General features: G+C 47.3%; 1 protein-coding gene across 23 annotated transcripts in view; it reads left to right on the forward strand.

Annotated features, from left to right (window-relative positions):
• Positions 1-12517, forward strand: part of Zmynd8 (zinc finger MYND-type containing 8) — a 193394-nt gene that overhangs the window by 167804 nt on the left and 13073 nt on the right. For 18 of the 23 annotated variants that reach the window (XM_021238976.2, XM_021238975.2, XM_021238973.2 and 15 more), the window contains 3 exons: positions 1394-1801; positions 4172-4362; positions 11230-11310. In XM_021238976.2, the coding sequence (XP_021094635.1) occupies positions 1394-1801; positions 4172-4362; positions 11230-11310 (680 nt within the window). The remainder of the gene's footprint in view (positions 1-1393; positions 1802-4171; positions 4363-11229; positions 11311-12517) is intronic. The other 5 variants (XM_087197772.1, XM_004858098.4, XM_004858100.4 and 2 more) reach the window with 1 other exon arrangement.

The following is a 12517-nucleotide window of genomic DNA, read 5'->3' on the forward strand; positions in this document are numbered from 1 at the left end:
AGGGACCCTGTCATCCACACCTCTGTCCCCTGAGCCTGGAGGGGCTGTGTGCAGTCCCTGCAGGTCCCCTGGAAAGGACCAGGGCTCCTCACTGCACTGCAGGAAGAACACTCTTCCAGCCCCACTGGGTCTTGCCCACCCAGTTGGCCACGCTGTCCTCGGTGGGGAGCAGGAGGGCTGGGCAGACATAAGCCACAGGGTCTGTGAGCAGACGTCTTTTCCCTCTATTCTCCTCACTTCCTCAGATACGCAGCTCAATGAGAATCCCCCCTGGAGTAATCAAGCTCTTGTCTTTTCTGGGTGATGGCTAAAAAATCAGGCATACCCTCAGGGAAGGAGCCGGATGTTGAGCATGGGCATGTTGTTGCCCTGGGCATGGTGGCGGCCGGCGGGCCATTCACCTAACCCGCAGCTGGCAGCTGGGGCCTCTGCAGCAGTAACCAACCCCTTGCTTAAACGAGCACCTGAGTGGGCATCCCGTTCCGCGCTGTTTAGTGCTTCCGGCTCTCGCCTGCCTTCAGCCACAAAGGCTCCCCAGGACACGTTTTGGCACATGCTTCTCCCTCCAGATTCTCATTTCTGCCTGTTGAAATCCTGCCCCACTATCCCCCTCTCCCAGACATAGTCCACAGGGTTGGAGTTTTCAGCTTGAGACCTTCACATCCACTGTTCTTGCTGTTCGCACATCCTGCTGGTGTGATTATTGACAGTATTTTTAGTTAAGGTGATTCAATTAAAATTAAATTAAAATTAAATTCATTTTAGGCTCAAACTTGACCCCACACAGCAGGAAATCCAGTGTGGCACACGCGTAAAGGACACAATGTGACCTGAAAGTGTGCTGCTTGAATTCCAAATGAATTGTGGAGGGAGAAGGTCCTGGCCTCAGGCAGATTCCTTTTGGTGTTAGGTTCGAGGCCATCAGTCCACCCTGAGCTTGTCCTGGAGGGATGCGGAGGAGAGGCCGATTCCGTGCCTTGAAGGTTGGGGAGCCTCTTTTCTGTGGGGTCCCAGCCTTACAGGTTTCCTAACCACAGCCGAAGGGTTTCCTCGTCTCTTCTCTGACTGGGCTCCAGCTGGCCTTTCTTGAGGCGCTTACCACATTCTAGGGTACAGCAGGACACCCAGCGTTTTGTTCACCCCCTGCCTCATCAGCTAGTTTGTGGACACCTGAAGGTCTGGGTCAGGTTTTGTCCACCTCGTCCCCCCAAGAGTCCTGGCGAGTGTCTCAGATAAGCGGCCTAAAGCCCTGGCTAAAGGACAGAGCCCCTGGGGTGAGCGCAGCTTGCTGCATCCTGCGACTTGATTTTACCCAGAACTCAGCAGCATAAAGTCCCCGCAGATGAACCTGAGTCCAACCTAGTTTTTGTTTGTTTCCACGCTTTGGCTGTAGTTGTAGTTAAAGCGCCACCGTCCACCACGGCAGCCGGCAGCCAGTCTCCCCCTGAAACGCCGGTGCTCACTCGCTCTGCCGCCCAAGCCCCTGCAGTCGGTGTCCCTGCCACCACCAGCACGATGTCCGCCGTCACGGTCACAGCGCCAGCCACCGCCGTCACAGGGAGCCCAGTGAAAAAGCAGAGGCCGCTTTTACCGAAGGAGACCGCGCCAGCCGTGCAGCGGGTCGTGTGGAACTCATCAAGTAAGTTTCAAACGTCCTCCCAAAAGTGGCACATGCAGAAGATCCAGCGCCAGCAGCAGCAGCAGCAGCAGCAGCACAGCCAGCAGCAGCAGCAGCACAGCCAGCAGCAGCAGCCTCAGTCTTCCCAGGGGACAAGATATCAGACCAGACAGGCCGTGAAAGGTACCGCGACCCCTGCTCTGCTGTCTGTGGCGCCCGGCCTCTTTTTGCCACATCGACGGGAGAAAGACCATTGCTGTTTTATTTTTAATTTTTTGTTGTTGTTGTTCCCATTTGTGTCCTGGCCGTTGTGTCCTGAAGGCCTTATACATTCCATTTGGCATTATTTTTTAAAATTGGCTTGTACTTTGCTTTTTAACTTTAAAGTATTTTTTAATTTTATTTTATAAATGATACATGCACATTATACTTCCTAGAAAGGGGACAGAATATTTATAAAAACTTGAAAGTTGTCCTCTTCCCCTTCCATTTCATTCTCCTCTTTTCCTCAGCACCCACAACCACAACCAACCGTTGTAAAACCCTTTCCTGTGCATGTATATTTTTATATGTGTGTGTGACACCGTTGATACTACCTTATTTTTACTTTTTTAAAACTTGAGAATGGTACCATACTTTCTTTTTTCACCCATCAGCATGTTTTGGAGGTCTGTCTGTGTCAGTGTCTTGTTCCTTTGGACTGCTGCGTAGTATTCCATAGTTTGTTTCGAGCATTTTCCTACTGGTGGGCATGGAGATGGCCTCCAGCGTTTTCGTACCATAAAGCGTGCTGCAGTGAACATACTGTGTAAGTTTCCTTATGCATGGGGTGAATCTCTTTGGGATTATTCTGGAAAGCATACAGTGTGAAAAGTTGATAGCAAAGTTACCTTAAAACTAGGAATTTTCAGGCCGGGGATTTACCTCTGGTTTCGCCGCCTGCTGCGCAAGCGCAAGGACCTGAGTTCGATCCTGGTTCCAAAAAAACAAAACAAACAAAAAAACAAAACTAGCAATTTTCCACATGCACAAAATGAACCCTTCATCTGGAGCCACTTGCTGAAATTGCAGAATCAGACTCCCAGCCGTGCTGCAGGATGCTCAGTAAGGGCAAACAAAGTGCTGATCTGATCAGGAGCGGCCTGCCCCGGTTTGTGAGCGGTGGTACAGGTCTCACTGCTCAGGGAGACTTGCATCTCGGGGCTTGATGCTGGGGCTCCTGGGTTGAAACTGTCGTGGCAAGTAGGATCCTGTGCAGCTGCAGGATGTGAGGTCGAAGGTAGCAATATCTTAAAACGTTTCAGAGATAGGGAATGGGGGAGCAAGGAACAGTGAAGAACTGGTAGGTCAGCTTGGAGCACAGTTGGGTTGATCCTGCTGTTAAAATTAGGTGGGGCGGAGCTGAACGGGACAGTGGAGATTAGGGCCGCCCTCCTGGGTCTTTCCTCATTTCCCAAACCCTGAACACTTTCACCCAGGGGCTTAGGTGGCGCCCGAAGGAGACTGTGGGCTGTGCAGTGCTCAGGTTTCAGATTGGCTGTGTCAGAGAGAGAGGTAAGGGCAGATTTTAATCAGTAATATCTATTGTACCACTAGTTAAGGTGGTGAGTGCAGGTTTGAATCAGCAGTGTACTGTCACGCCACTAGTTAGATGGTAGGGGCATATTTGAATTAGTAGTGTACTACTGCACAAAGGAGGAGTCCAGCATGAACTCCATTCCTTTGATTTGTGCAGAGGCAATAAGTAGACCTTTCTTTCTTTTTTTTTTTTTTGGTGTCCTGGGAATTGAACCTAGTGCCTTCCCACTGAGCAACATCACCTGCCCTTTTATTTTGAGACATGGTCTTGCTAAGTTGCCCAGGCTGATTGTAACTATGTTTTTCTCTCTCTCTTTTTTTTATTTTTTTGGTACCTGGGATGGAACTTGGATCCTTGCACTTTCGAGGCAGGCGGGGGAACCACTGAGCTAAAGCCCTGGCCTCCTTTTTTGTTTTTAATTTGATGCTGGGTATTGAACTCAGGGCCCTGAACATGCTAAACGTTCACTCTCCCACTGAGCCACCTCCCAATGCTCTATGATGGGGATTTTAAAGGAAGAATGAGGGAGTAAGAGAGGTTCTGAGTGGGGCTCAGGAGAGGCCGGAAAGGTAGACATTCCAGAAAGCAGAAGGGGTTGTCTAGGTGAAACTTGGCTGGGTTTGCTAAGGGGCACTTAAAGGTTAGGCTCCTGCCCTCCCACAGAAACTGGGAGACGGACCCCATTTCCTGTGCTGGCAACCTGCAGCTTTCTCAGGGAGTTCTTTAAAGGAGCCCGGGTCATCTTCACATGTGACCTTCAAGTCTGGAGTAGCTAGTGTTTGTTCAAATCTTTATAGTGCAAGGTTGAGCCCAGCTGAGAACAGGCTTTGAGGAGTCTGGCTCAAGTCAGCTCAAGATGAGAATCTCTGACTTGAAGGTAGAAAAGCTCACTCTTGGCATGTGTGGGGGGTTCCCCTTCCACCTCGCTCCCCATCCTGCTCTGCAGGGGTAACTGGGACCCTTTGCTTTTGTAGCTGTCCAGCAGAAAGAGGTCACGCAGAGCCCGTCCACATCCACCATCACACTGGTGACCAGCACCCAGCCATCGCCCCTGATCAGCAGCTCGGGCTCCGGCGGCACCCTGGCGTCTTCGATCAGCGCTGACCTGCCCATCGCCACAGCCTCCGCCGATGTTGCCGCGGACATTGCCAAGTACACTAGCAAAGTGAGTGTCAGCGCCTGGCGGGCTGGGGAGGACTGGCTTCCTGGTGGGAACGCTTAGGGCTCTCTGGCAGGATGTGGGATTGTTGAGGAGAGGAGACTTTTTAGAGAGGACTGCCGGATTCTTACATTTGGGCCTAAAGTTGGTTCTTAATAGAAAAATACAGAATGGACTGAATCTCACTCCAAGAGGGCTTACTTTGTAAACTCAGTCCATAAAATGCAAGATAAAATTGGAATTACCTTTCAGAATTGAAATTGCTCATTAAGGACAGATTTTCCTTACGTGCTAAAACAGCTGACCGCGGGGTTGGTACTTAGAAGTCCTGGTGAGCAAAACTGCTAGACCTCACATGAGATTGATCAAGCAAGAGGCCTGCACCTTGGTTATTGCCAGAACCAAGATAGACTGGGGGCTTGGGGCTCCCCTCCCTCAAGTTGCCCATCCCTGGGGGCATGGTCTGTGTCTGAGGCATGGGAGGCAAATTGCCCGTGGTGTGTCATCTCCCCGGCCCTCAGCACGGCTGTTGTCTGCGTCTCCCCTGATTTAGCAGGTGCCTCTAGGCTCATTGTTGAGATCAGGTAAATAAAATGCTGCAGTTCTCCGCAGCATCACGAGAGTCTTCTGGGGTGAGGTGCTGATTCCCATCAGTAGACCCCTCATAGTGATAATGACACAGAAACTCTGGCTCCGACAGAGGTAGCGAGTCTGCCTGGTTGCTCTTTCCCAAGACTGGAAGTACGTGCTTGGTACATAAGTTGTGGGGTGAATGCATGTTGCCTACTTCTCTTTTAGGCGAATTGCTATTAATAACTTGATAAGAGCCAATCTAAGTAGTAAATTAACTACATGGATACGAATAATAATTCTTTATTAATGAGCAAGTTACTGATTGGTTCAATTTTATTTTTATTTATTTTTTTCATTAAGTTTATTGGTATATTTTAGGTATACAATAAGTTACATTCATCATTGGGATTGTGTACCTTTATGTGATGTATCTTGGTTCTTATTTTTTTTCCCCATTGCCTGGCCCTCCCTTCACCCCTCCACCCTTCCCTATTTACAAAGACTTGGTTTCCATTTTTTTTCCTTTTCTCATATTTTTTCTTTTTCCCCTACCCCTCCCGCTTCCCCTACTCCTTTAGAACTTTCTTCCTATTTCACAATATCAGTTATACGTTTTGATCCTTATTTACAGTTTTAGTTTTTCACACCAGAGAAACTATTCGATATTTACATGTGTGTCCTATTTATTTCACTTAAGAGTATGGCCTCAATGTGCATCCACTTAGCTATAAACGTCTCTAGTTTCTCATTCTTTATGGCTGAGTAGTACTCCATTTTATGAAAAAACCACATCTTCTTTATCCAGTCTCCAGTTGATGGGGAATTGGGCTGTTTCCAAGCTTTAGCTGTTACAAATTGTGCCGCTGTAAACATGGTACATATATCACTGTGGTATGATTCTTTTAATTCTTTTGGGAAGGTACCCAGTAGAGGAATAGCTGGGTCAAATGGGACTTCTAATCCTAGTTGTTTGAGGTATCTCCACATTGATTTCCACAGTGGTTGCACCAGTTTATACTGCCACCAACCGTGGAGAAGGGTTCCTTTCTCCCCACAACCCCGCCAGCATTTGTTATTGGTTGATTTCTCGATAGCAGCCACTCTTTCTGGGGTGACATGGAATTTCAGTGTTGTTTTCATCTGCATCTCTTGAATGACCAGTGATGTTGAACGTTTTTTCATGTGTTTATTTGCTGCCTTTATTTGTTTGTCTGAGAAATGTTCATTTCAGATGCCCCCCCCCCCTTTTTTTCAGATGCCCATTTTTGAATTGGGTCTTTATATTTGGAGGGTCTGGTTTTTTTGAGTTCTTTATATATTCTAGATAGTAGACCTTTGTCTGAGGAACAGCTGGTAAAAATTTTTTCCCACGTTGTAGGTTGTCTCTTAGCTCTGTTAGTGGTTTCTCTTGCAGTTCAGAAGCTTTTAATAAGATGAGATCTCAATTGTTGATTCTTTTTTTTTTTTTGGTGCCAGGGATCAAACTTGGGACCTTGCGCCTTTGAGGCAGGCACCAGAACCACTGAGCTAAATCCCCAGCTCCCAATTGTAGATTCTTTGTGCTAGTTCCCGTGCTACTGAGGATTTGTTCATAAAGGTTTTTCCTATGCCAGTGTCTTCAAGAGTTCTGCCTATCTTCCAGCAAGTTGGTTCAATTTTATAGAAAATACGTCAAGAGTTGTTTCTGGATTTTTTTTTTTTTTTGGTACTGGGGATCAAACTCGGGACCTTGTACTTGCAAGGCAGGCGCCGGAACCACTGAGCTAAATCCCCAGTCCTGTTTCTAGATTTTTAAAGAAAGGGTCAAGTTTTATAATAAATTGCTGTTTTAGTATATTGAGTTCAAGGTAGACTTCTTAAATTCTGGATTATGAGATACACATATAATTTTTTTTTAGTGATTTTTTTGTTGCTCATTTTCCTTTTTATTCCTTCTAGTTAGAGGTCATTGTTATCTATTGGTGCGCAATAGAGATCTACAAAGCTCAGCAACTTAAAACAGCACTCGCATCTGTGATCTTTCCGTTTGTGTGGGTCAGGAGTCCGGGCCTGGGTGAGCTGGGCTTCTGCCTTGGGACTTACACCTGCGTCATGCTGTCTGCTAGGGTTGGAAGCTCATAAGAGGGCTCGATGAGAAGGGATCCACTTTTAGACTCCCCTGGGTGGTCACGAGCAGGATCCATGTGCTCGAGGGCCATTGTCCAGAGCCGGCGGTAGGGCCTGGTGGCCAGGCAGAGGGCACCATTACTTAGCTGTGTTCCTGGGTAGATGCAGGGCCAGCCTAGCACCAGTCAGGGACCACACGTGCACACAAGAGCCAGAGAGTTGGGATCACGAGGAGCCACTGTGGGCTTAGCCTGTTCTGGGAGAGACAGCAGTGAGAGCAGCTCGTGTCTGCCTGGTGACTGCTCTGGGCCACACACAGTTTAGAGTGCTTTTTGTCAGTTATTTATTCAGTCTTCATGACAGATTGATGAGGTAGCTGTTACCATTGTTCCAGTTTTGTAGAGAAAAGTGAAGCCTAGCAAGGCTGTGCAGCTGGTCTCGTCCCACAGCCGGTGGATGGCAGAGCTGCTGTTCGCAGGTGGCACCGGGCTGTAGATGGTGCACACTTAGCCTGGCTCAGGCTGGGCCGTGAATTCGGAACAGGCTGCTCACCACAGATGTTCAGGGTCCAGACTCACCACAAGGCTTTCCACAGCAACCTCACGTAAGCTTCAGCGTGGCTGATGAGTTTATTAGAACCTGGCCTTGGGCCTAATTTAGTTTCTTATTTATTATGTCTGTCCCTCTTTTCTTTCTTTCTTTTTTTGGTACCCGGGATCGAACTCAATGACTTTGTCCTTGCGAGGCAGGCACCGTGCCACTGAGCTAAATCCCAGGTCCTATCCCTCTTTTATGTTTGAATTATCCTGGAGACCCTGAGGTTCAGAACAGGAAGGATTTAGCAGGGTGTGGTGGTGAACACTTATGATTCCTGTACTCTGGAAGCTGAGACTACCTGAGACCCTGTGTCAAAATTAAAAAGATGAAAAATAAAAATGGCTGGGAATACAGCTTAGTGAAGGCCTGGATTCGGTCCTTAATACTGGGGACCCCCCCCCCAAAAAAAAAACAGAACCAGAAGAATTGTATTGTCAGGTAATTCTTGCCATTCATGATTTTTTTTTATCTGTTCACATGATAATAAACTTGACTAAAATTTTAATTTAAACATTATTCATTTCATTTAAATCAATTTAGCTTAAAAACTTACACACAAAGAAGTTTAATCTTACACAAAAAGAAGTTTAATCTCACCCGATTAAACTTCTGTGTCAAGGCGGGAGGCCTAACTCCAGTTTTCTGTTTTTGAAAAGGGAGATTGTGTTGAAGATCACAGCAGTAAACTGAATCTTTCTTGCTGCGGTGTTTAGTACGATCACAAGAGAATGAAAGGGGTGTGGTTCTGTTCCTGACTGAAGGAGTGTCTGCTGTTGGCTTGAGTAGTCTGTGACTGTTCTGAGTACCTGCTGTCGCCTGCTATCGATTTGGTCTAAGCTCTTTATGTACAAATGGATAAACTGAGGCCTACCAGGTGGATCTGGCTGATGGTTTATTCTAAGGCCAATTTCTGAGCTCTTGACATCATCTAAATCCATCATGTTCTGCGGTTCCCTTTCCTCTTACAGCAGAAGTCAGGAGTGACCTGTCTTGATAAATGTTTCCTTCACCATTGAAGGCCGAGGATTTAGCTCAGTGGTTTTGCTGCCTGCTGTAAGCACAAGGACCGGAGTTCGATCCCTGGTACCCCCCAAAAAACAAAACCAAAAAACATTAGGGCCGGGGATTTAGCTCAGTGGTTCCGGCGCCTGCCTTACAAGCGCAAGGTCCCGAGTTCAATCCCTGGTACCAAAAAGAAAAAAAAAATCTTCACCATTGAAAAAAGCAAGCATTGGGGCTGGGGATTTAGCTCAGTGGTTTCGCCGCCTGCTGCACAAGCGCAGGGACCTGAGTTTGATCCCCAGTACCAAAAAAAAAAACAACCCCAACAAAAACAAACAAAACAAAAGAAAAAGAAAAAAGCAAGCAAGCATTGGGCTGGGGATTTAGCTCAGTGGTTCCACCGAGTGCCTTGCAAGTGCAGGATCCCGAGTTAGATCCCCGATACCAAAAGGAAAAGAAAAGAAAAGAAAAAAAGCAAGTGTGGTGACTGGAGGTGGGGGTGGACTTTCCTGTCTCCTAGGTGACTTAAAGTTGAAGACTGAGATTTGTGTGTTTTGGCAGAGGGTCTTCACCTTTATTAATGTTGAGGTCTTTGCTGTAGTTGGAAGTAAAAGGCAGCCCAAAAGTCATGATATCTTTAAAATGGAATGTAAGCATTGCATTAATAATGTATTGAGTTTCATCCAGTTTCTGAAGTTTTCTTGTAAAGCAGTTTGGTTATAATTTTTTATAGTGACATGATTGGTGCGGTGGTGAGTTCAGAGCCTGTGGAGAAAGACCATTGCAAGGGCACCGAGTGTTTGCTTGCAGCATGAGGGGAGTGGAAATCTCAACAGATAGTTTATTCACTTGACTTTCATTTTGGGGTGAAGTTGAGGTTGGCAGCAGTTAGCAGTCGCAGGCTTACACAAGTATATTTTTCTGTAAAAATATGATGAACAGAACACTTAACCTCTGGAGCGGGTGTTAAGCCGCCAGTCTTTGCCTGATTTTTTCACTTCATCCTTGTGCTCAACCTATAGGGGGGCACTGTTGTTATCTGTGGTTTTTCCATGGAGAAACTGAGGCCCAGAGAGTACAGATGCTAGAGGTCATGGTGGGAATGAACACATCAGATGCTGGGGTGCACTTGGTCCTGCCTCCCCACCAAATGGGAGCTTCTGGGAGATACAGGAGAGACCCTGCTCGGCGGGGCAGGCCTGAAACACTGCGCCCCTGTCCCTCTTCTCCCTCCTGAGGCGGTGGACAGGTCAGCCGGGTGGCGGGCGGGAGAACAGGAATTAACCCCATGAACATTTGCTAAGCAGAAACCTGGGTGGCTGCTGTGTGACATTTGGCTGGTTTCACAAACCTGGTGATGGCTTTAGAGGCTCATCTGGTTTACGCAAGAGAGGATGAGAAATGAGCTGGAAAGGCAGTGGCCAGGCAGAAGGCATGAAAGTGACAAAGCAGCCACATCCACATGGTGGACTATAAAAAGGAGCGAGGTCCTCACACTTGCTGCAACCGGGGAATGCCTTGAAGCCAGTCACCGAGTCCTGCGTATTATAAGCATCCATTTATATGCGATGCCCAGAGTAAGAAGACAGAAAGCAAATTAGTGGTTGTCAGGGAGACGAGGGGTGAGGTGGGGATATTGACTAAAAGGGAGAGTTCTTTTTTAGGGGCAACAAAAATGTTCTACAGGGCTGGGGATTTTAGCTCAGTGGTTTTGCCGCCTTCCTTGCAAGCGCAGGGTCCCGGGTTGGATCCCCAGTATGGGGGTGGGGGTGAGGGGGGTGGGGTTGTTCTACATTTGTGATAGATACATAACCAAATATAGTAAAAGCCATTGGAAGAATCTTTTCAGTTTTCTTTTCCTTTTTTTTTTTGGATACTGTGGGTTGAACAGGTCTTGGTCCGCAGGACCTGTGCATGCTAAGCTTGTGCTGTACCACTGAGCTACACCTCTGTCCCCTAAGAGCCATTGAACTGTGCACTTCAAATGGTCAGTGGTATGTCGTATGAATTATATTTCTTTATACTTTTTTTTTAAAGGGTAAAGAATTAATAATAACAAAACAACCTCTCCCTCAGACCCACTGCATTGGGTACACAGAACACATCTAGGGGCTGAGGGGCCTCTGCAGCTGCAACCGTGGTATTGAAATAGTGCTGGAGGGCCGGGGATTTAGCTCAATGGTTCCGCTGCCTGCCTTGCAAGCGCAAAGTCCCGAGTTCAATCCCTGATACGAAAAAAAAGAAATAGCGCTGGACTTGTGTTCCACCTGCACAACTCGAGACCTACCGTGACTCCCGCCTTGCGCAGTACCAGGGTCTGTCTGCCTCAGCTATGACATTCTGGTCCCGGTGCTGAGGTCATTCCTGGCTGTGGGGCATTCTAGGCACTCGCTGCAGGGCATCTGGCCGTGTCCCTGGCTTCCTCCCACCCGGTGCCAGCTGCAGCCTGTCCTCTGCTCCCTCCCCTGTCACCACATCCAAAAATGCCTCCTGGGCTTGAGAGCCAGTGCTTTATTCATATCGATATTTGATTTTTGTCACCTAGAAAAGACGCAGAGAGTGATTTTCTGAATTGTTTTTGTTTCTATCTTTCAGATGATGGATGCAATAAAAGGAACAATGACAGAAATATATAATGATCTTTCCAAAAACACTACTGGAAGCACAATAGCAGAGGTCAGAGATGACACACAAATTCTTTATTTGCTAAGGGTGCTTGTGAGCCACTATAAAGGTGGTGCTACACAGAAGCTGTCCTGGAAACCCCGCGGGGGTCCTGTGCTGGTTCCCAGCCTCCCTGTCGGCTGTGGGGGAGGTGGGAGCCCTTTTCACTTAGCCAGAGCCCGGCTGTGGCCCCTTGCCCTGCACTGTGTGATTCGTTCGTTCACTTCTAATCAAACAGCCAGAAGCAGAGCCCCAGTTATCCCACTGGCGGGGGGAGGGGGATGGAGATACATATATATATAAAATATTTTATTTTTATTTGTGCGAGTGTGACCTTCTTTATGATTATACTCAGGGTAAGAATGGCTCTCCCCTTTCCCTCTCCATGTCCTTGAAAGTATGGGTCCATGCCGGGGATGTTGATACCTGCCTGTCATCCCAGCACTTGGAAGGCTGAGGCATGAGGATCGCTGCGAGTTTGAGGCCAGCCTGGGTTACATAGTTCAAGGCCAGCCTGAACTACATAGCGAGACTCTGTCTTCGCAAGCAACAACAACAAAAAGAAAGTATGGGTCCGTAATGCCCATAATACCACCCCTGTTCATCTTTGGACCAGATGTGTGCCAGATTTTTTGGGTTTTAGAGAGAATATGTAGGCCCCCAGAATTAGACACACACTTCTGCAGTGAAATGTGATTGTTCACGCTGCAATGGGATGAATCCGGTTTCCTCAAGCTCAGCAGACTGATGTTTGCCCAAAGACAGCCCCTCTGCCTGGGGGCATCCTGGCCTACAGTGTGTTCTCCACCACCCCTGGACTCTACCCATTAAATGTCAGTAGCATTCTCAGTTGTGACAGCCAACAGTGACTCCACACATGGTCATTGTCATGGGTGACAAATTGCCCTACTTGAGAACCACGGTTACAATTAAACACAGAAATAGCTCCATCACTTCAGCTCAGGTTTACTTTTTTCTCTCTTAACCACTTTGGCCCTAAGTTTGTCCTTTTCTGAAGGAATGCTTTGGTTTTCAGATGTTAGGCTTTGATGTTGCCGGTGAAAGCGTATGGACCCACCTAGATTCTGTTAGGTGATAGGTTACAGCTACCTGTAGTTTCAGGTTTTTTTAAGTCCAAAATTATAATCAATTTTTTGATGTTTTATTTACATGAAAATGTGGTCCTTATCTTCACTTTATATGGCTTTTTCTGATGCCA

Source organism: Heterocephalus glaber, unplaced genomic scaffold (genome assembly GCF_053883595.1).
Source record: "Heterocephalus glaber isolate CG9 unplaced genomic scaffold, H.glaber_assembly_v1.0 deba00001673, whole genome shotgun sequence".
Lineage (NCBI taxonomy): Eukaryota > Metazoa > Chordata > Mammalia > Rodentia > Bathyergidae > Heterocephalus > Heterocephalus glaber.